The 24,496-nt window shown below is 38.5% G+C and overlaps 1 protein-coding gene across 3 annotated transcripts in view; it reads left to right on the forward strand.

Moving 5' to 3' along the window:
- The window catches only part of LOC129184799 (F-actin-uncapping protein LRRC16A-like), an 80,457-nt gene that overhangs the window by 37,006 nt on the left and 18,955 nt on the right, over positions 1-24,496 (forward strand). For all 3 annotated transcript variants that reach the window (XM_054781135.1, XM_054781136.1, XM_054781137.1), the window contains exons 4-20: positions 2,681-2,740; positions 4,956-5,077; positions 6,833-6,927; positions 7,112-7,182; positions 7,370-7,443; positions 7,541-7,616; positions 13,550-13,638; positions 14,952-15,046; positions 15,632-15,718; positions 17,750-17,853; positions 18,212-18,289; positions 18,835-18,911; positions 19,835-19,939; positions 20,010-20,079; positions 23,282-23,363; positions 23,470-23,569; positions 23,736-23,790. In XM_054781135.1, coding sequence (XP_054637110.1) covers positions 2,681-2,740; positions 4,956-5,077; positions 6,833-6,927; positions 7,112-7,182; positions 7,370-7,443; positions 7,541-7,616; positions 13,550-13,638; positions 14,952-15,046; positions 15,632-15,718; positions 17,750-17,853; positions 18,212-18,289; positions 18,835-18,911; positions 19,835-19,939; positions 20,010-20,079; positions 23,282-23,363; positions 23,470-23,569; positions 23,736-23,790 — 1,440 coding nt within the window. The remainder of the gene's footprint in view (positions 1-2,680; positions 2,741-4,955; positions 5,078-6,832; positions 6,928-7,111; positions 7,183-7,369; positions 7,444-7,540; positions 7,617-13,549; positions 13,639-14,951; positions 15,047-15,631; positions 15,719-17,749; positions 17,854-18,211; positions 18,290-18,834; positions 18,912-19,834; positions 19,940-20,009; positions 20,080-23,281; positions 23,364-23,469; positions 23,570-23,735; positions 23,791-24,496) is intronic.

A 24,496-nucleotide genomic window follows, 5' to 3' on the forward strand; every position in this document is an offset into this window, starting at 1 on the left:
TTCCCAGCATGCTTTGTTGAAGTTGAAATGATAATTTTTGACTGTCTTATGCCTCTTTAAAGTGTTATTTTGTAAGGACAGGTTGTAATAGTTTGAAAGTGGTGTAGTTTTTAGTCATGTACAGTTAAACTGTTGTTACTTTGAGTCCGAATCTGGCATCCTTAGTAACAATGGTCTTAGTAATAATGGTCGCATATTTTTTGCATATGATGTAATAAATACTGTAGGAAAAAAGCATAACCTTTAGGAGAGACAAAAAAGTGAGTAAAAACACCTACATTGTGTTTAGAACTAGAAATAAACTTGATTCTTGGTTTATTTATTTAAAATTGGTCAATATTAACATTTTATCTCTTCTAGCCTCTCAAAGTCCAGCAATCGTAATAATTACATCCGGCCTCGCCTCCAGCCTCCACCTTTTATCTTGCAGTTAGGCCCACTTGTTTCTTTTATCACAGAACTTTTTTTCCATCACGCGTACTGACACACTGACAGGTAAGTGACCGAGTCTAAATGAGGCTTGAGTGTGCTGAGTACTAATTTAATGAAGATTAAGAAACATTTACGTTTTAGATCACACTTTTTAAAATAGTGCGAGATCCACCCCGACAGCATCACGCCTTGCACATGTGTGATTCATGGATGCGTAGAGCTCCACCATGCTCTCAGTGTGCCACGGAAGCTCACAGTGCACTAATGGCTTGCTTCTTTGGGGCGGGGTGGACCTGTCAGCAGCACCCGCTGCTCAATGAGAAGAGAAACAATATGTGTTGGTTTGGAATGTCGCCAGATTTAGCGACAAAGTCGCCAGGTTGTCAACACTGGTAGTATATGTTCAAAGAAATACAAGTATTTAAATTAAAAATACCTAACATTGTTTTTTAATGAAATGATTGTTTTCCAACAGTCGAATGTTGCTGTTTTCATGTTAGTCATTTCTCAATAATTTAGTTACTAATATTTTTGGTGCTGTTGTCCACATAGTTAAATGTTGGAATGTTGATTATGGTTCATTTGTGAACTGGAGACAAAACATTGGTGAGAACCAAAGACCTTCATAAAAGAACAACATACACACACTTTTATACACACACACACACACACACAGACACCCACACACACACGCTCACACACACACACCCACACACAAGAGTCAGACAGCAGTCAGACAGTCTGCTTATCATCTGCTTCCTCTCATCTCTGAGCCAATCCTAAGAAAGTCAGCTCCCACCTGGAATTGTCTGCCCTCGCTTCCTGGCCTGCTTTCAGGCACTGTGTATGTGAAAGATGCAAGTGCGGGAACATTGCTTACTTCCAGTAATACAAACAGTCTGAGGCATTTTTATAGACACAGCGATTCTCCCACTATCACATTATTGCGTGTTGTCCTTATTTGGTGTCTGTCTTTTCTCTTTCCTGAACTGCTCCTTTTAACAAATCATTGTACTGGATTGGGGTTCTGTTTTACACATACAAATATGCCTTCTATCCATTAAAGCATGTTTCATTTCATGGGTGATGTAATGTGTCCAGCAGAAACAAGAAATTACTGTCTCAACCTATAAATTATGGAAGAGACATTTTTGCGCACATTCTTCAGACAGTGACTGTCAAGTCTTGTTATTGGAAACAATTGCTATCACTATGCCATAATACATAGTCATTATGTCACACACACACGAACATTGCAAACAATTCAAGTCTGTGCATCCACATGAATATTTTACCTCCACGTTTGCCCTTAAAGGAAAACTGCACTTAAAAAAAAAAAAAAGTCATCCGCAACCCTTATGTGAGACATGAACACATACAGTCATGGAAAAAATGATTAGACCACCCTTGTTTCTTCAATTTATTGATCCATTTTAATGCCTGGTACATCTGAAGGTACATTTGTTTGGACAAACTCAGTATAATGATGATAACAAATATAACTAATACGAGTTCAATTTAAGAGGTGATATCGAGCAACTAACATGGTTTTCTTGATAATAACTAAAATCACTTAAGTTCTTACATGAATAGCTCTGGCATTGTACTGCCAAAAAATTTAACTCTTTTGAGCTTTTTTTGTTGTCATTGTTATATTTCTCCAAACAAAGGTACCTTTAGTTGTATCAGGCATTACAATTAACAATAAACTGAAGAAACGAGGGTGGTCTAATATTTTTTTCCATGACTGTATGTCTTTCTCTTTTCTGTGCGTTCTAACGATATAAAAAGAGATAAAAGAGACAGCTCATTACCGCACGTATGGGACTTACTTATTTATCCTATAAAATCGTCTGAGAAAGTCTCCAAAAAGCACCAACAACGCTCCCTTTACATATAAAGTGACGTGCATATTATGTCACGTCATCATGAATGTACCTGTTGCTACATGGTGACAGCATGTTTATAAAATTATGTTGGAGGTGTTTTAATAGCGGTCTTTATAAGTGGCATAGGTGGATCCCATTATGTATAGTAAAAGAGCTTGATCTGTTTCTTTTTATCTGTGTTTATATCATTAGAACGCACAGAAAAGAGAGACATATGTGTTCATGTCTCACATAAGGACTGTGGATGATGGGCAAAATTAAAAAAAAAAAAGTGCAGTTTCCCTTTAATGTATGTTGAAATAATTTTTGAATGTTGGAATATATTTCATAAGTATTTTTCTACTGTTTTTTTATTTTAGGTGGAACATTCCTTTAATTACTTGGAGATCCAGGGAATTGCTTGTAACAAGCCAACACAGGTACAGAACCTTTCAGTGTTTCCTACAGGATTGCAATGTATTTATGGCTTGGGCATGACATAATCATCACATTTGCATAACTGACTATGACACTTATGCAAAAGTGAGCAAAAAACATGAAAAGCAAAACAAATAAACTTTTCTTCTGCTGCTAAACAAACAATACAGAGCCGCCTTTAAGTGCTTTTAGATGGGGAAGGGCCTAAAGTAGCATTCACTGCTTGTTGAGGAGAGCGATACGTACTCTTCAAAAGTCTCTTCACCAGATTTGTTGCTAGTCGTTTTTTAAAATCTAGAGTGATATGATTGCTGTAATTTTTGGACTATAGAGCTCACCATTTAAAGAGGAAAAAAAGATTTGTTCATATGTAGGGTGCACTGGTTTATAAACCACAAGTGTCCACGTCGTAACATGGCATATTTAGTACACAGAAAGATTTTTTTTAAACTTTTGAATCTATCAATGCTTTTTTCTAAACAGCGCCGAACAATCCACGTAATATGGGTGGTTAAACATTGTCGAACTGTTTGTGTAACATAACTAGTTAAACAGTAGCCTACCAGAAAAGTCATTCATCGCCGTCTTCTTCCTCCTCCTGAACTACAACCACTAAAGTCATCTTCTTTAGCATCAGAATTGAACAGCCTCATAACTCCATCACACACTTTGTCAGTCTCTCTCTCTCTTTCATTGTCGCCCTCTTTTGTCTCTAGCCAAATTACCCCTTTAGCTTGAGCTGTCCTCGTCATCACGCAGTATTCCAGCCTTTTGAAACCCATTGGTGATAGTGGATTTTATTTAACACGCCCTAAACCTGCACTCCTACCTCCACTAAATGTTCTCAGCGTCACTTGTTAGCTCAGATGATGAGACGTGAGACGTTTTTTTTTCCTCTAAGTTCATCTGCATGGTCCAAGCAGTCCAAACAGAAGCTGTAGCAATTTTACACTTGATCAAACTTTCTTAAGATTTGTCAGACCAAAACACGGCATAAGACATCAAAATGTGACATCAGCATCCACTTCACTCATCCAATTCACTACTTCCTGAAACTGCACTCTAAGCGTCATGGGAACTGTAGTTCTTTTAGCAGAGTTCAAAGCATGAGAAAAAAGTAGCGGCTTATACACCAGAAATTACGGTACTTAATAAATATAGAACAAAGTTGGCAACACTGATCCCTCTTGCTCTGTCGTCTTATTCTCTGGCAGACCAGTTGCGTTAAAGTGTGTTTATGAGTGAGGGTGAACAGGTAGCACCAAATCTATTTGTGGCGGTTCAAATATATTTGTGGCAGGCCGACTGCGTTTCCTCAACTGTCCAAATGAAGCAAAAGATGCTATGCTGAGAGCAGAGCTAAGCGTGTGCTTATTTTGTATGTCAACACTACATGGAGCTTACTTACTTACTTACTTGAACTTTGGAATGCTGGCAAGCCTGGAATTACAAGTGCTAGGGCTTTAAAGGCAGGGGAGGTTTCTCAATGGGAGGTGTGCACAAGTCACCAAGGCTGTGAGGCACCACATGTATGCTTGTCCATGGTAGATCAATGCAAACACCTCTTGTAAATAAAAAGATTTTCCAGAAAAAACAAACATACTTATCATGTGAAAGTTCAGGTTGTATCCAACAGTGCTGCACCAAATATATTCGTCAGATTGTTAGAGTAAAGAGAGTGAGAGTAAAGCTCTGAAACATGTCTTGTGCAGATCTGCATATCCTCTTCAATTTGGCTTTGAGCTGTCAGGATGATCTACTTTATAACATATGATAATCTGTCAATTTACCAACTTCCTGCAGCTCAACCTTTTTACGGCTCATCTTGAAAGATGTCAGTCTTCTTAATATTTGGACTAATGTTCTCCCTGGTTGAAATACAATCTTGCAGGGATTATGCTAATTTCGACCCGCAGAGGTGACATGCATTCCTGTGCATTTGCATAATTGAGGTCAACGCTGTAATGGTTAGCCCATCTTGGTAAAGGTCATTAAATCTCTGCTTTTACTTCAATTGTGGCTGCATGGACAGATGTTAGAGCATTAGTGTGGATAGATTTAGTGGATAGCAATAGAAAGGCTTATAAAATTCAAATGAAGGACATAATCATATAATAGATTCTTCTCTATCATCACCTCTCAGGTCAACTAAGTGAGTGTCCAGAAAAAAATCCCTATCGGAAACAATCATTCAATAAAAATTGTGTGTCTCTTCAGCTGTTTATAGAATACGAGCGAGGCTCCTTCTCTCTGAAGCTACTCTCCACTGAGGAGGTGAATGAGGTTGTTGCTCATGTCGGAAACTGTCTACTTAGAATATGTCCTGGTCTTCCACCCGGGTAAGTCCAACCTACTTTTAACTGTTTATGTTCCATTTTCCTTGTGTGTTAGCATGCTTGCTGTGATAAATGTATTGTATGTATGCTCATTGAACTAAACATATACAGTTGAACCTTGGTTAGCGTCATTAATCCATTCCAGAAGGTCAGACTCAAACCAAAATGTACTCTAACCGCATCAATTTTTCTCAGTCTAGTAAATCTACTTAATTTGTTCCAGAAAGCAAAAAACATTAACACAAACCACATTTTTACAGTTTTGCAAGTACAGCTTCACATGCAGAAAACAATTTGAAAAGTTGCAAGTGCCATTATTTGACAAAGAAGGGGAGAAATACTATTGAGTTCAAGAAATAACTAATCGCCATGTTTGTCAACGATCACATCTTCAATCAAGGTAAAAGTAACCTGAAATGTTCATTTTCATTTGTCATTTATATACATTCATCATTTATATAAATATTTGTTTTGTTTCATCTCTGTTCATTTTTTAGACTTGTGCCATAACTGTTAGTTAGCAAAGGACAACACAGTCAGTCAGCCACTGATGACATCATAGATGGCCGATGGAGCTGACTTCTGGTTCCTGTCTCCATGCATTAGCAAGCTAATAGGCTGCTAAAAAGGATGTTTTAAAATTAGGGCTTTCAAATATAGTGCGTTAACGGCGGTAGCTAATATAGTTCATTAATTAAATACATTTTTTTTTTGCGTAATTAACGCATATGCATCATGGCAAGCCACGGCTCTGTTATGACGACAGAAGGCGCACAGTGTAGCGTCCCCACATAGTCACAGTGTCTGATGCTCTTTTATTATTTTATTCTGACTTTATTAACCTTTATAAGGCATTATTATCCATTACCTGAGCACTATTGTCAATAAATATTCCATTAATATGAGTAAATACACTCTGTAATAAATCCTTATTAACACGCTTATTAACGCAAATAAGCACTTAATATTTAATGTTATTAATATAATAACAGGCTTATTAACTTGAATCACTATTTTATTTTGGAGTAACGGTTTTTACTTTAACCATAAAACACCTTAACTGGGGCATACACTGACCGAGGTTCCACTGTATTAGTAGGTCAGGTTTTGTTCATGCTGAATGTTATAGAAAATGGGACTGGTGCTTCATATTCTTGCAAGTGTTCATCTGACCTCTCTCACATTTTAAGCAGGTATACATATGTATTAGACCTGTAGGGGATCCTGCATTGCAAAGCTCTTAAGTTTTCACCATAGGATGTGAGTGGAGCAAACTGCAATAAATTGCCTCATAGTGACATCATCCATCCATCCATTTTCTATGCCGCTTCTCCTCATTAGGGTGGCAGGGGTATGCTGGAGCCTATCCCAGCTGACTTCGGGTGACAGGCGGGGTACACCCCGGGGGTACCATTGTGTGGTAGCATCACAAAAATCAATTCCAAAGAACAAGCAAAACACACTGGTGGAGTTAATCCTTTTAGATGCTCACTCGAGTTTCACAAAGAGATAATATAAAATAAAATAAGTAAATAAATAAATAAATAATTTTAGATGCTCAATCGAATTTCACAAATAAGATGAAATCAAGTTTTGCACTGGCTTTGGATAGATTCAGAATTGTACAAAAGGGGCAGTCGACTTTGGAAGCTCGACTGTACTGTCATTTTATGATCCCATCGATAATATGATGACAATTGAATGAAAAATGTCGTACTGAATAATATTGTTACTCTTTTCTTTTTTTCTTCACTTCAGTAAAGTGATGAAGAAGCTCAGTGTGGAGCCTGCAGACAGGCTGACCTACCTCCAGACCTTGTGGGAGACTAATAAACCTGACCCTGGACCATGTGGTAAGTAGTAGAGAATGTGACAGAACTCATGGTGGCATGCTTCTACATCATTAATCACATTACATGGCACTGCAGGACTTTGTCAGATTTACGTTTTCAATGTGAAATTGAAGTTTTGTAGTCTTTGTTGTTCCAGTAATTGTCTTTTTCTGCATCTTTGCTCATTCTTGCTTTTGTGGTGTAGGTGGTTTTTCACAGATGTACAGGTGTGTGTGTGACTGGTTGTCGCTGCCATACAGAGAAGAGGTTCAGTGGGTCAGTATTGTTGCATTCATCCTTGTTTGCGCAAAGTCGAACATTTGATGAGTAGGACAGCCATATCAGTGTATGGCATGCATTTATGTCCTTGTATCTTTTCCTCAATTAAACCACTTGTTTTATTTCATTAAGAGTTCGTAGATATTTCTTTAAATCCTGGCTTTAAAAAGTATTCTTTTCCCAGGATGTTGACACCATCTATTTGACACAAGACAGCAGAGAACTTAACTTGCAGGACTTCAGCCATCTTGAGAACAGGTGATTCTTAGAATCATGTCAAAATTAATAGGACAAATGTGCAAAAATAAGATTATGAATTTGACCTTTTCATTGCTGCCTGTGTGCTGCTCCTCAGAGACTTGGTGGCCATAATCGCTGTGCTAGAGTTCAACCATTGGTTCACCAAGCTCGCCACTAAGGACTACAAGCTGGTAAGGTCCCTTTCTCTCGCCACTGATGATGTGTTTGGTGGTCCAAGGAATCCAAACAACAATTCTTGTCGTTTTTGGTAGCTGACTATAAATTAAGGTGCCCCTCCATTATGTCCACAAATAGTGAAAAGACTGCAATCATGTGGTGAAGTGTGTCTTTGTTTTGGGATTCTTGCTCTGCTCACTCGTTAGTTTAAAGGGAGCACAGTCTAGTGCTGCAGCTCCGCCTTGGTGGAGATTATAGTGTTCTGTGTTTGGTAAAACCTTGACAGACTCCTGTTCATTGATTGTTCATCCTGGTAGTTTTTCATTTTACCACTATTATTGGTTGCCACAGGATTGCCAGGTTTGGTTAACTAGTCTAGTGAGATATGAAATGTGTGTTCTCAGTCTTGTGCTCACGCTTGCAGCTATGCAGCTATGCAGCTATTTAAACATTTATGTAATTTTTACAGGGATCTTTTTATTTACTTTTCTTTGAACTGTTTGCCATGGCTATTTATAAAAAATGTTCTATTGCAAAAGGGTTGCAGCTATGTCATGGCTGTTTATCCAGTCCTAGCCTATATACAAGTATTATCATCCCTGCCAAGAAGGTTATATTTTCACTCATGGCTCTGTTGGTGTGTCTGCCAGGAGGATTAAGCAGAAACTGCTGGGATGATTTTCACTGCACATAGCATTTAATTCTAGGGATTTCTTTGGGTTTTCCCTCTGAGTATGAAAAATAAATTAATTCAATTTGTTGTACCAACATATATCCACATTTAACTTGTTTTGTATTTGTCATACTTGTTTTTTCTTGATGTCCATACTTTCTGTCTGCACAATATTACAACTCTGATTCCACCTTGTGCATACCTAATACCATCTCTCAGTATGGTTATGTGTCTTTTGTTTCCCACATCATCCACCCATGCTGTTTGACTGTGAGGATGAGTCCAGTGTTCTCATGTGATAAGACTCCAAAATCTGAGTGAGACAAAGGGGCTTCATGTCTCAGGCTGCTGCCCCCCTGCAGGTCTCCATTACCAACCGTCTTGTCTTCAGGCTTCACACCGTCTCACCAGTTACCACACTTGGCTTCCCCAGTCTAAACCATTATCTGGCGCCTCTGTCATTGCCAGTTCCTTTTGTATTGAATTTTTAATCCCTTTCCTCACCACCCTGCCATGCGCGTATTTAGGCTCAAACGCTGGCGGGGGCTCAAGAGTTTAACGTGTGCCTTTTCTATCCCAGATTAGTGGGTATTAGATGGTCACTAAGACCTTTTGTGTTTTAGCTGGTCTTTTTTCAATTATTTCAGTGGACAAGTTTTGGGAGGAAGTAGCATCTACTATGTAGTTAGACAATATGTTGTAAATATATTATGCCGCTAACAAAGTTATACAACTTTTGCATTATTATTATTATTACAGTTTAACCAATTATACACTTAGATCATAATTATTATTCTATGTTAATGGATAAGGTCAAAGGTCAGATCAGTCATTGTTCAACACTTTCAGGGGCTGTTACAGCATCGCTCTTCATTTGTAAGGTAGTGGACGTCAAAGATCAAATGTTTGCATATTTCTAATCATGTTTCACTTGCGATGTGTGATCAAATTTTCTAGCTGATACCAGTCTTTAGCAAAACAACTGTTTGGGAAATGAATAATAAACGACCAGTATCAGCAGTCAAAACAAACACCGTAATATACGCTAAAATAGATGCTTATACTTTTTTTGCTCAGTTATGCAGGTATGCATACTGTACATACAGTATTTAAGTATACGTGGCCTATATTTTGCAGGTTCTATGTTGTTTACTTATTGTTTTATACTCATTTACTATGCATATACTTTGTTTATATTATGATGTTGACAAGACAGACACATAAGTTGTTGCTATAAAATGAAAAGTGGGACAATTTAGCACTTAAATGGATACTGAACAATGTGGCAGAAGCACAAGTAGTTCCTGTCAACACGATGATAGGAAGACTAGCAATTTTAAAAGTATATTTCTTGAAATTGTATTAGTCACATGATTAATTCACACATCACACACATAACACACATCTCCCCTTAATGTGTCAAAATATTAATATTTTAATATTAAAATGAGTGCCAGTATTGGAAACTTTGGTTTCGGTAGTGTCTATATTTAGGTATCAGTCTGCACAACACTTTCAGCAATTTCTACTATTTATGTGTTTGTAGGCCCGTCACATAAAGATAAATCAATTAATTGCACGATAAATAAAGACAAACTCAATAATTTTGCCGGCCTCAATATATTCACACATGCATTCATGTTTGTTTTTCTGCTGTCTATCTACGAAACAGACTGGATGACAAGAGGGTTTACTCTGTACATCTGTCTCATCACCTGGGCAAGTCGGTTGTATAGCAGAATGAATGGATCGAGTGAACCCTCCTGTCAGTCATTCAGTCTTTTCGTCCCAGTGAGTGGAGGCGGAGCCGCTGGCAAGAGTGGCGCAAGTGAGGAGTAAAACAACGTTTATACTTTGCCTCCACATTGTCCCGCAATTTGCTGTTGCAGTGCGTGTCATTTATGTATTTATGGCAAGTTTGCGCACAGTTTGCGTTCTGTTTACGCATAAATTCCACACTTGGCATGCAATTTGTGACCAAAAATGGTGCACATTGGCACAAACTGACCAATCTCCCGCAGGACTTATTTACATCTTGTCAGGTAGTGTTTCAAGTAGTGTGCGCGACAACAGTACCTGCAACGTGCATTGTTCCCGCATGGGTATGCATTGTCACCACCACTACCCGTATCCGTGAAGCAGTACTGGCATTATTTGGTCCCACGTGACACCACGCAACAGCAGTTATCAGCCCTATAGTTTCATTAATTTTTTTTTTCTTTTTTTTGTTTGTTTAATTTATTATGTTGTTCGTTTAATTTAAGTAAAAGCTCTTGACATTCCAATTACAATGTTAAATACTATTGAGAAATTAAAGTTTATTGCTTTTGATACATTGTATTCACATTATTATGCCATATATTATCATTACATTAATGAAAAATGGTCTCAAAATAATGTTGACAATAATATTGTTTTTTTGGCAATAATTGTAAGACGATTATCGCCAACTAAATTTGTTATCGTGATGGGCCTATTTGTTTGTTATTGCCAAGATCAATAGGTATCCATGGGTGTCCATGGGTATCCATAGGTATCCATAGGTATCATGGTAAAATTGGACTAACAAAAGACTTTCACACATCTTAATGACCACTAGACAATACAGGTATATCAATGTAAACTTAGGACACACCTTTTATCCAATAAAATAACCAATCAGGGGTTGGGCAAGACTCACGGAGACTACCTCCTGTATCGTTCCTTCCATCTTTGTGGAACAAGTATGAGGAAGACCCTTTTCTCTTGTGCTCTGGTCCATAAAGACATTCTTAGATTAGTTAAGTGAGGAATAATTTGAAATCTTGGACTGCAAACCCATCAAAACAACTGGATGAACGGACAAAAATGAACAAAAAAATCACGCAGATATACAAAATCATGGGATGGATGCTGTTCTAGACGCAAAGGGGCAGCTGACTCCAGGTGTATTTTCAGTGCCTGTAGCTGTGTCCGAATGCTTTTGACAGCATAATGCACCTATACCAGAGAATAGAGTAAAAAAGAAAAAAAAAAAAAGGAATAGAAAGAGAAAGAGAGAGCAAGAAATACAAAACATCAGAAATATCTAGGTCAGTTTTGGTATCAATGGAAAGGTACGTGGGGTGATGCCACATGATGAACTCATTGAAGAAGCACCAGGAAGCAGATCAGATGGAAGAGAAACACAAGCCTTCTCCTTACGCAATTAGAACTGATGTTCATGATAAATCTATTGACGTGCAAAAGTTGAACTTGAGGACAGCATGACCCCCACAGCTGTCTTTTTGCTGATGTAACCACAACATGCTGGGTTTTTATTTCAAAATAAATACCTGCAAGTCAATACAAGCAAATAACATTTAAAAATGAATAAGGGAGAAGTTTTGTTATATTGCTACCATCACATTTACGTATGACCTGCATTACAATGGGTGATTGGGCTGCTTGCCCTTTACACAATCACAGTGTTTATTTTGTGTTGCTGATGTTGCTGATCTGAATGAGAGATACAGTACAAGGGGGAGGGAAAGGACAACAGATAAAAGATGACCTCATGATAGATAGTGCAGCATGCCTCCAAAGTGTGACTTGCATGTATGATGTTGTCGTTGATTGAGACCAGTGCAGAAAGAAAAGGTCTTATTTAATTATTACTCAATGGTTCAGTGAATGTAGCGCATTCCTCTCACAGTTGCTGTTTAGGTATTGCTGGCTGCCATCTATCTCTCTGAATCCTCCCCTCTAAAACACAGCTTCATGGCGTAAACATGTGAACAAGAGGCTCTTTCTCCCATCTTTTTGTCCCTCGACGGTCCTTCTCCGCCCTCCTCCTTTCCTGCCCACTTTGCTCTCGTCCTGTGTGGGACAATGTTGCCAGTGTTTTGGCCTCACCAGGGCTGCTGGCCCAGAGAAGCAGTCCCTAATGGCAGGACTGTTTACCAAGAATAGCGAACACCACAACGGATCAGTACACTTCTGGTATTCCGATGGAAAATGTTGTGTCGATGCAGATAATTAGCAAGTGGCTGTGAAAACAAGTATTAAAGCATTAAAGAGTCTGTATAGCAAGAGTGGGAGGAAGCACACAGTGAACTGGGTCAGTGAACATCTAGGTGGGGCGTGTACATCAACTGTTGAATATTTAATTCTGTCTAAATATGACTGCTTTAGCTCCCGCATGGGTGTCTCCTCTGGTGACGCGACCACAGGAGCGAGGCTCCTTTTTTTCCTCTGATGTGTCTACTAAAGTGTGTGTTCAAGTTGTTCCTTGTCACGCATCATTAATGACTGCAAAGTACCATATTTTGAACTCACTGCTTGGTACTGCTTTAATTAAGAGAAAAAGAACAGCTTTCTCTGCTATTTGGACAGGAAAACCATGTGTGCCAAAGCACGTACAGGGGCGTCTATGGGGAGGGTGGGGTGGCGGGGTGTCATTCCACAGGCCAAAAACAAGAAAATTATTAAAAAATAAAAAGGGGTGGCTCAACATGATTTTTTTCCACTGGGCAAAGAATTCCTGGTGGCACCCTGAGTGTATATCTTCTTTTCTGACCTTGAAACCTTCTACTCGTTTTTCTGGTTAATTGCATTTTAGTTATAATTACATTGTTGCCTAGGAGCTGACTCCGTTGAGTAGCGTGACTATTATGTTTTTGATTAACAGGGAGAGGCCTGTGATTAGGTTAAACTCTTTACCATTTCAGTGTTTCCCACAAGACTGCAATCAAACTGTGGCACAGGGCGCTAGATGACATCATTGTCTAATTTGCGTCATCGACCATGACACATGGGTCGACCATGACACACGTAACTTTTTTGGATGCTGTGGGAGAGACAAAAAGTTAGCAAAAACATGAAAAGCAAGACCAAAATGTTTAAAAATTCTAATTAATTTTTTTCTGTCGCTTCTTTTTGTGTGTTGTTTGTTTTTTGCCACAAGTAAGATTGAGTCACATGTGACTGCTCGTTGAGAAGATTGATGAGTGTTTTCTCCAAAAGTTGTTGGATCTGTCGCTAGTCAATCTAGAGGGGTCTGAATACTCTCGCTAAATATAGCTGCAAAGTTGCTAAATTGGAAACACTGATCGGCCGATAGTCCCATTATAATGTGTTTATGAGCGAGGGTTAACAGGTAGCGCCAAATCTACATGTTGGTGGGGGTCGCAACAAATTAAATGAATGTATGGGAAACACTGCATTTAATGTTTTACTTGCATTAAATGCAATACAATACAATACAACCTCCAAGGTTATGTGTTACTAACATTATATGTGTGTTTTTGTTCTAAGTCTGCAGATGTGTGCGAGCAAATTCTTCGGGTGGTGGCTCGCTCCAGTAGACTGGAGGAGTTGGTGCTAGATAATGCAGGGCTTAAAACGTGAGTATAAATGTCAACACCATACACAAAAGGCTTGGGACACACCTCGTAATCAAATAATCAATCAAGGGTGGGGCTGTTTGTCTTAGTTGCCACTGCATCTTAATCCGTCCCCAAAAAAAAAGGGCTACATTCCTCACCAAAAAAGTGTCTCGTAGGCACTAGGCCTGGGACGATAATAAATAACACAATAAATTAACACGAACTTGATCATTTTGCCAGCCTCAAAATATCGCCACGTGCATTTGTGTCTGTTTCCCTCGTCTCCCGCCTCCAAACAGGCAGGAAGAGGGTTCACTCTGCATTTGTTTCAGCACTTTGGCGCATTTGTTTCATAGAAGAGTATGAACGGAGTGAGCCCTTTTGCCAGTCATACTGTCTCTTTGTCTTGATGGGTGGAGGCGGGGCCGGTAGCATACACACAGAGTGCAGAAGAGTGTAACGTAGTAGATATTATATTAGTATATTGCAATATATTGTCATATATTTTTTCATTGTACTAAAAAGTTCAAATCCGTCTCGTAGACACAATCTTGTGTATTATCTTGTCTCGTGAAGTGTTATGACACTCCTACTTTATGCTGTATGTCTTTTTTTAGGCCAATTTCATTTTTATTGTAAAAGTTTAAACAAGTGCAGTTCATATAAACTGTTGTTTTTCTGTTACCAGTTGGGGTGTAACGGTACGCGATAATCATAAGTCGGTTTTAATGTCACTCAGTTAAAGGTACAGTAAGGGAACAAAATGCAAAACATAAAACTGCTTAGGTTTGGTGTTAAGAACTTTAATGATTTTTAAAATGAAACATACTGTACAAAACAGTAAAGTGCTAGCAGGTAATTCTCCAATAAATACAGTTCTCACATTCAAAATATCTGAATATGAAATAATAATTTGCGGAAATAATGAAATAATGTTTTTGTGACTTTACAGCATTTGTTTTTAGCAAAGTGCAACGATGCAGATGTTCCGCAGTAACAGTTTCAACAGCCTGATTTGTTTTTCATTTTTTTGTAAATTACAATTCTTAAAGCGCAGCATTAATAATTCCAGCACTGTCACTATGTGTTTACAGAGTAGACGCTTGACTATATTGAGAGTTACATTGTACTACTTACATTGTACCCTTACACCCCTAGTTACTAGATACGTATACTCTTTTTAGGTATTAGTGTTGATTAACAAGTGCAGTTACATTTACACATATTTTTTGTACTTTAATTCCAGTTTTAATTCTACTCTGCAAAGGCTGCTTGTTGCTGAAATCTAAGCACCCTGGCCATGTATTTACAATGTCTCTTTTACTTTGAAGTGATTTTGCCCAGAAGCTTGCTGCTGCACTCGCACACAACCCCAGCTCAGGACTCACCACCATCAATCTGGCCAATAATCCACTGGAGGACAGAGGTATTATATTAAAACATGTGCATGTTCACATACTCTAAATCTGACTTGTGGGTCTGATTTTCTCCTCTTATGAATTAATCTCATCTCAATATACGTTATTTTTATATGCTGATTTTTTTTTTTTAATTTATTATTACACTATGAATGGCTCGACGTACTTTTGCAGAATGAATTTTACCCAGAAATACACTGTACATATTCAGGTTCCTAACAAAAGAAGAAGTCTGCATGCATGAAGAAGTTCACAACAATACTGTTGTATCGATACTGCCTTTTAAGAGGGACAGTTTAGTATTTTCTGTTTATCTGTGGGCTAAATTCATAGTATTTATATAAAATATATTTCTATGGATTTTGTGAGTTATATAATACACACAAAATAATTCAATATGATTATAGATACACTGTAAGAATACAATTGATCCAATTAATAATAAATTAAAAATAACTCATAGCAGTATCAATCTAAACTTTATTTTGACTATTGTAATAGTTGGGTACACACAGTAAAACTCGAAAATGACATAAGCGACATGTTAAGTAATAATTGAATCCACTGTGATGTCATTGTCTGTGATCTTGCAGGTATTGCCTCCCTTGGTGCTCAGTTTGCCAAACTTCGTATTGGACTCAAGTATCTAAACTTCTCGAAAACCTCTGTGTCACCCAAAGGTATGTGTTATTCTTGTCCGCCATAATTAATGGATGGGGAAAAAATGTCATAATTTTATTACTGCGTTGTGTTCTTGCAGTTACTTTTCATTAATATGCGTGTTGTGATCAGACGCAATTCACAGTTTCATCTAATTGCTCCCACTGCTGGGATGCTAATGACACTGAATTGCCGCACTAATCACGATCATGTGCGAGTGGCAAAAATGTGAACAGTGTGTAATCCTGCTCAGTGCACACTTTCCCTCAATCGAATTGCTCATTGTCATGCTGGAAACATTGTGTTTGTAATTGGATGCCAAACATGAAGAAGTTTTCAGTATACCATAACAGGTGTGATGCAAATTTGTAGATTAAATGCAAGTGTTGTCAATAATGGCTTGCAGGTAAAATTTCGTTTTGGTTTACCATCAAAGTAACCGCCTCAGCGTAAGAAACAGTCTTTAGGGATGCACTGTAAACAGCTTTGCCAGAGGGCAATCAATAAAGAGCTATCATTTTCCACAGGGTAGCGTTGCTTCAACAAAGCCCAGCTCAGCTGCTGTAGCTGAGCTCCTGATCTATAAGCCAAACTCCCAAATGACAAAGTGTACTCAGAACAATATCCAGGGTGCCCACAGGTGATTGAATTTCTGGAAACTGCTTAAAGGAAAACTGCACTTTTTGGGGGGAATTTCACCCATCATCCACAACAATCCGCATATGAGACATGAACGCATATGTCACAGAGCCTCATACCACGACCAAAAAGGTACATATTGAGCTGCTGCCACTTCTGCTGTGTTTTTATTTTTGAGTTCGAAAACGTTAATGCTAGGTGTAGGTGTTCGTTTCTATGTTGCTATGTGAAATTAATGCGCCGAGGAAGGAAGTTCCAGTCATGCTTAAAAGTAACAAAATACAGCAAAGTACTGTAAGTATTACATGTTATCATGAATGTACCCGTTACTACATGGTTATAGCATGTATATGAAACCATAAAACCTCGTTGGAGGTTTTTGGACGTGTTTTAACCACGGCCTTTGTAGGCGGCATAGGTGTGTCCCATTACATGCAGTAGTGAGCTGTCTCTTTTTATCTGTTTTTATGTCTTTAGAACGCATAGAAAAGAGAAAGACGTGTGTTCATGCCTCACATAAGGATGGTGGATGATAGGCAAAATTCCAAAAAGAAGTGCAGTTTTCCTTTAAATATTGTCGTACTTTTTTTCTTACATCAAATAACTGGACTGAATAGGTTGTTTCAGACAGACACACACACTTTGAATATGTATCCTCCTGTTGTATCCTTAAACAAATGTTTGCTTATAGCTTATCTTTGCTTTTTTTATGTGAAATTGTAAAATAATAGTGTATATAATAAGGTCCATGTTATGTGTAAATGTATTTTACCAAAGGTGTAGCTTGCTGGAAAGCTTAGAAATTGATTACAAAGTGTTTTCTTTCCACAAACTGTCGGATTGTTGTACCTTTACTTGTCAGTCAGCTGCACCTTAATGTTACTAAACATCCATCTTGCATCTATTCTGTTACCCATGACAGAAATGCCTACAATTACTTGCCTTGTTTTTTATTTTCTGTATTTAAATGACCATCCAACCTGTCATGTAACAAACTGTCAAATTAAAACATTCACAGATTAAAGACCCTTGAAAAATGAGGGTGTGAGTCATTCATTAGACATGACACGGGTCAGCGACTCAATACGTCATACGTCAGTGTCATGCACAAAGTAAAATACCCAGAGGCCTACATCAATGCCTTCAGTTCCATCATAACCACTGTTGTAGGTTTCAATAGGTTGTCTAGAGTTGAATGATCACACTGATTTCTTATCTTACTTTTAAAATGATTGTCTGGCATGACAAAAGCTGTAGTATTTCCTCCACACAACCCTCTCCATGCATTCAATAGGCAGTCTACTGCTCTTCATTTCCCCTGCTATTTCCTTCAATATGCAGGCAAAACATCAAGTGGAGACATAAGGGATGTGAAATATGCTGACGCTGCTTCTGCATGGTGTGTGTTTCAGGGGTGAACAGCCTTTGTCAGTCACTGAGTGCCAACCCGTCCATCCCAAGCAGCCTCGTCCATCTGGACCTCTCAGGGAACATCCTCAGAGGAGACGACATGCAGGTGCATACATAGAAACCCATGCAATGTTATCCCTTTTTGGACTGGCATTTGATAAACTACAGGATACATACACATCCATGTCAGTAATATACGTATGCATTTGTAGCGAGGCATCAAATCATGTTTCTGATAGATTGTGTAGTCCTCCAGTGACAGAAGACAATGCTGATCTGGTAAATGCTCTGATAAAAATCATGTGTTCTTATTAGAAATTAGATTTCAGAGTCTGGGGAATAAGCTGAAGAAAACAACATTTCTATCATATAATAAGATCAAAGCTGAAAATCAGTCTACAATTTCACCCCTAATAGCCTTTGCGTTTCTTTCGTACTGTATGTGTTTCATTTTTTATTTGTAGCATTTGTACCATTTCTTGAGCCAACCCAACCACCTGACAACCCTCGACCTCTCCAACACTGACTGCTCATTGGACCAGGTGAGTCCTACAGGGGAACTGTTTAGACATATATCGTACATACAAACACATACAATGCAAGTTGTAGTCACTGTGTCACATTAGATGGAATCAAATTAACAGAAAACACTTGAACTGTGTTGTGTGTGATGTATTGCTGAGGTTCTCTGCACTCCAAATACAACTTATTGATTTGTCTGAGATGTAGCCCACTGAGATATTGATCTGAGCTTTGACGTTACAATATGTAGTAATTTGATCTTAAAATGACAGTTTCAAAGCTATTCAAATGCTATACTGGCTTGTAAATAGGACTGCATGTTCTTCGTCATGGCCATGGTGACACCAGATCACCTAATTCAGTGGTCTATTTATAATATTGGTGGACCCGCCTTGACATCTCATTTTTTGTTACATGTGTCTGTGACAAAAGTGTGTGCATTGCGTGCAAACTTCACACTTAAATGATTGTTTGATGATTATTTTAAGACATGTTACACATATTAAATTAAAACTCAAATGTCTCTTATTGTGCCTTTCAATCATGTATTTGTTTTGTTTTTCAGGTTTGTTCTGCTCTGTTGCGAGGCTCGGTTCAACACCTGTCTGTCCTCAATGTTTCAAAGAGCATCTTTCCTCACAGGTAAGAACCCTTCTGGCATTTGTAAGACTAGTATCTTTTAACTCTGTAAATTCTATTTGTACATGTTCAAATATACACTGATTGAACATAGCATAGCTACCTTGCCTTACCTAATGCGAAATTCAAGAACTGCATCCACGGTTAGTGTACTTTTTCCCCTAAAGGAAGATTTTACATGATGAAGTCAATTGCATTAGTATGTTATATTCACTTAAAGGGATAGTTGTGATTTTTTGACATGAACTTGTATGACATCTCCATCAGCAGTGTAGTCCAGACCCCTACTTGCTCTCCTGAGTCCAGTTCTGGTTGGATTTTGGTGATGAAGAACTTAGTTACGCTTAGATGCTTGGGACTGAGAGTCGCTGCTGCTGGACTACACTGCAGATGGGAATGTCATACAACTCATGTCAGAACTATCCCTTTAAGGCCATAAGTCAATATGGCTACACACGTTGCTGTGTGACACCTGCTGGTGACCGATTGTCATTACAAGCAAGCAATGAATGACTGTCAGGTGTACAGTATGTATGGACTTATGATGCGTGTAACAGATGGTTAAAGGGTGGAGTTTTCGCCCCACAGTGTTATGTCTCTTTCCACTGAGTCTCAGGGGAGTTGAGGTTTTCATCAGGGGCGAGTGGAGCAGAGGATGAGAGTAGGGGGGGTTGACTGTCGAGGAAAGATGAGCACAGACAGGCGGAGGAGGAGAGAAGGAACAGACAAATAAAGCATGACGAGATACATGTCAGTGGAGAGTGGGAATGGCACACCGGCAAAAGAATGGTTGAGTCGAAATGATGATCACCGGGTTTCAGGCCATTGCATCAGCCATAAAATCGCCTGAATGTGTGCTGAAGGAAGAAAATGATGGAGTCTTGTATGGAGTTATAAAGTTGATGTCATGTGGTATGTTTCTGTAGGAAAGGCAAAGAGGTGCCGCCATCATTTAAGCACTTCTTCAGCAGCGCCATGGCTCTCAGCTCCATCAATGTGTCTGGAACAAAGCTGGCGCCAGATGTCCTCAAGTGAGAGAACAACAAAGCTGTTAAATTCTATTTCTCGCTCAAAGTAATTGTTTCATTTTTGATATTGTAGAGCTCTCCTGCTTGGCCTGGCGAGTAACCCCAACGTGAAGGATGTGTCTCTAGACCTCAGCTGCTGTGAGGTGAGACCTGCCGCCGTCATTCATTTCCACCTACAAATCATCCTGTTCATGACACGTAGCGTCCCTTGCATGTGAATGTTGCACATTTGCATTTCCCTCACTGTTACTAAGTTCTTGTTGTTCTCGTTGTTACCTTTTTTTCTACAATGCGTTGATAATTAGGGCTGTCAAAAATAACACGTTAACAGCGTCACTAAATTGTGTAATTACATAACATGTTTTTGTGTAATTAATGCATGCGCATCATAACAAGCAACACCTCTCTGTTATGACTGCAGACTGAGGCACAGTGTAGTGTCCCCACAGAGTCACACAGAGTCTGACACTCTTCTATAACTTTATTCTGACCTGAACACATCAACAGCAGTGCCCAATTCCCAACACCATATGCAACTCGCACACAGGTTTTTCTGTCCTTGGAACAACACCTTCTTAAACTCACTAAACACACACAAGGTACATTCGCAGACCCTCTGAATTTGACAACAACATCTGTATTGTGCGTGTATGTGCGGTCTAAATACACACAAAGAAAAACAACAAGTGGATGTTCTTATCACTAACTCGTGATTTAAACATAATCATTAAACTCAATTATTGGTTCATATAATGCACACAAATGATGAACATCTCCATAATTGTCTCTTTTCTTCATGTCGGAGCAGGACATACAGTAACTAGCACTGTGCCAGGAGTTGTTTACAAGTTGATGCGTTCAAGCTCACTGCGTAACTCTTAATGTGGAATTACAGTTTGCTATGAAAACACTCAAAACATAGGAATTCAACTTAAATTATATATTTGAATAAATTATATATTTTGAATATTTGAATGCAGCACATCATTGCCCATAATAACATGGTCAAAGTGTGACTCAAATGTTCTACTATTAAAGACAAAAATGTGTGGTATCTTTTAGCTTAATATAAATTTTCACTTCATATGAAGCTGTAAATACATACAAATATATATATAATCATGTCCAATCATTTGTCTTTCTGTTAATAAAATACAGTAAAAATGGGCATATTTCACACAAAGTTGCAAATGGTTATTAATCACGATTCATTGATTTGAAAACTGTAAATAATATGAATAAACATTTTAATCATTTGACAGCCTTAGTCATTATTTATTTAAGGGTGTGAAAGGCAATATTCATGGATGTACATTAGATCTTTTAACTACATTTAATAAGGAATTAGAGGCGTAAATTAGCAGTCATGCAACCTTTGTTGTGAGGAGATTTGCTCTGTTTTCTTAATAATTAAGAAAAAAAAAAATTTTGGTTACTTGTGAATGCTGTATCTGTATGTAGTGTTAAATAAAAGTCTTATAGATTTTGCTATCAATAATGTTTGGAACTCATGTAGCATAAAGAACACTGATAATAATGGCAATGTGGGCACATCTTTGCAAATGAACTCACACTGAAGCCTTTGTTCAAGAACCTTTTTAAGCCAAACTTTGGTGCTTGTGGCATGTAATCATTTTAAGCTGATCTTCCCGCAATGCAATCATCTTTTTAGCAGCCCCTCCAAAACCATTTGACAGGCTGATGACATGCCGGCAAGTATTATTAAGAGGCTGTATAATGAAATACTTGGCAGACAGCAGGCGGGGTGGAAGGGGGTGGTGGGGGTGGTGGTGGTGGTGGTGGTGCGGGGAGTGTTCAGTTTCCCTCTCTAATTGTTGTATCGCACACACACACACACACACACACACACACACACACATCATTTTCATCCCCACCCTTGCTGGAACAAAAAAATGAGCTTTCTGCAGACTCAATGTGATCATGAACAGAAATCACACCGGAAATTCACTTACACATGCCAAAAGAAATGTTCCCATATTGAAACAGCAGGGATGAGTCCATGTCTTATAATGAACCCTTTGCTTGAAAACGACCCAGCGCTGTGCTCAAAAAGCTCTCACAGCACACAAGACGTGGACTGTGCATGACTCCCTGTTGATGCGAATCTGTGTGTGTGAGGAGTGTTTAGTATGACTATATGGTCATTAAGCATCTGTGTGTTTTGTTGTTGCTAATTGTTGGCTTCCGTCTGACACACTGTTCTCTCCCCTAATGCCTCTGTAAGCTTGGCCATTGTGTAAGTACCAATGTGCTCCTGCTTACTAATTAACTTCTCATTGCTCTTCATTTTTATTTGCACATCTGGTGTAGCTTTACTCTTCCTAAATAATGCTCATCCTCTTCATTCTGAAATCAGTTCTCCATCATTTTGTTTGTAATGAACTGTTTTAACTAGGTGAAACTCTGTTGTGCTCCATTGCCCATGTCATTATTTTACATTATATGTCCCTTACTGTATGTATAATTACAGGCCACTGCATTAGGCACACCGACCCAATCAAGTGAGAGTCAATAAAAACTCTGCCTTTACAAAGATAACACTACCGAGTTTTGATTATCACCTATTTTATTTCTCTGACAGTGTCAGTGATAACTGGGAATTACATTGTTTATCAATGCAGAATGGTGTATTCTATGACATTAGTGTACCTACTGTTGTGGCCAGTGAGTGCACAGTATGTATTCCAATACCGTCATTGCAATAATTATGTTAAAATACATATTCCATCCATCCATCCAGTTTTCTATGCCACTTGTCCTCAATAGGGTCACATGGTTGTACTGGAGCATATCTCAACTGACTTTGGGCGAGAGGGGGGGTACACCGGGGACTGGTCGCCAGTCTATATCGCAGGGCACATATAGACAAACAACCATTCACACTCACATTCATACCTATGGACAATTTAGAGTCTCCAGTTAACCTAACATGTATGTTTTTGGAATGTGGGAGGAAACCCGGAGTACCCGGAGAAAACCCACGCGCGCACGGGGAGAACATGCAAACTCCACACAGAGATGCAAAATACATATTTTTATGGATATCATTGTTATTTACATTTGCCATCTGAAGTTGCATGTTCTTAGAAGTTAGTCCAGGTTTTAGTGTGAAGCTAACATGCTGTCATAGTCATATTGTTTGTGCATCATGACGCTTTGTTAGCAGTAGTTTTGTGAGTCTGATTCACAGTCACAGTTGGTTGACTGTGAGTTTCTTTGCAGCAATATCTCATGTCACGGTGAAGTGTTCAACTTTGTTTGGTTCATTATGTGTAGCTATGTACTGTAGTTGTATGACTTCTGTTTGTACTCTTATTACAACAGTTGCGGTCTGGAGGCTCCCAAATACTTGAAGGTTGCATTGCTGAGATTCCAAATATCTCCAGTCTAGATATCTCTGACAACGGTGAGGCACTTCTCTTCTGACTTTGCATTGTTCACTTACCAACTAAAAGGAATTAGTCCATTAGAGTAACATTTCTGATGTTTTTTTTGTTTGGTTTTTAATCCAGGCCTGGACTCTGATCTGTCCACTCTGCTAATATGGTTGGCTAAAAACCGCTCCATAAGACACTTGTCTCTGGGCAAGAACTTCAACAACATCAAGTCCAAGTAAGACTACAAGGAGGCCATGCAGGGCCTTACACTAATTTAAAAAAATGCTACTGTCACCAAGGATGATGCGATCAGATATATTGCTAGACTTATAAAACCATAAATTGCTTTTCTCACATTTAGTGTGGTTTCATCCTCTCCTCTTGTCCTCTATCTGATTTAGAAACCTCGCTCCAGTGTTGGACAGTCTGGTCCATATGATCCAGGAGGAAGAGTTGGTGAGTTTTTCATTTCCTGGTCTGTCTGGGTCCCAGAATGACCTATGATGGTTTAGGCAGGAAATGGTTTAGCTGCTTAGTACGGGTAATTACAAGTAATTAAATATGACAATATTATGAATATAATAATTGTATATTATTTCCAGCAATAAATCAAATGTTACCAGGTGACAGTGTAGATCTGCAAACACATTCCTGTTCCCTCTCCCTTCTGTGACCATCAGGCAGTAGTTTTACTTAATTTTAGTACTCATATGACAATTATGTTACTTAAAGCTAGGGCTGTCAAAAATAATGCATTAACGGCTGACACTAATTCTCTAACATATTTTAACGTAATTAAGGCATGCGCATCATGGCAAGCCATGCTTCTCTGTTATGACAGTGGACGGAGGCAAACAGGTTCTCCCCAAGCGAGTCCTAGCATAAACGTAGTAAACGGAGGAGTTATGATGCCAATTTTAAGATCAAGGTGCTCAATCAAGCAGAGTCATCAAACAACTGTAGAGTAGCTAAGAAAGAACTAGGATGCCCTTTCTTATTGCAATCTGCGGGTTATTATTTCAATTTTAAAACATTTAGTTTTAAACAATATTTTTCCAAAAACGGATCTTGAAAAAAAGGTTATATTCGGGTCAATGAGTTAATTAAGTTGAATTACTACTTTGCTATTTGCTTTTGGAAAATTAGTTTTGAGATTAGAAAA

Source organism: Dunckerocampus dactyliophorus, chromosome 7 (assembly GCF_027744805.1).
Source record: "Dunckerocampus dactyliophorus isolate RoL2022-P2 chromosome 7, RoL_Ddac_1.1, whole genome shotgun sequence".
In the NCBI taxonomy this organism is placed as follows: Eukaryota; Metazoa; Chordata; class Actinopteri; order Syngnathiformes; family Syngnathidae; genus Dunckerocampus; species Dunckerocampus dactyliophorus.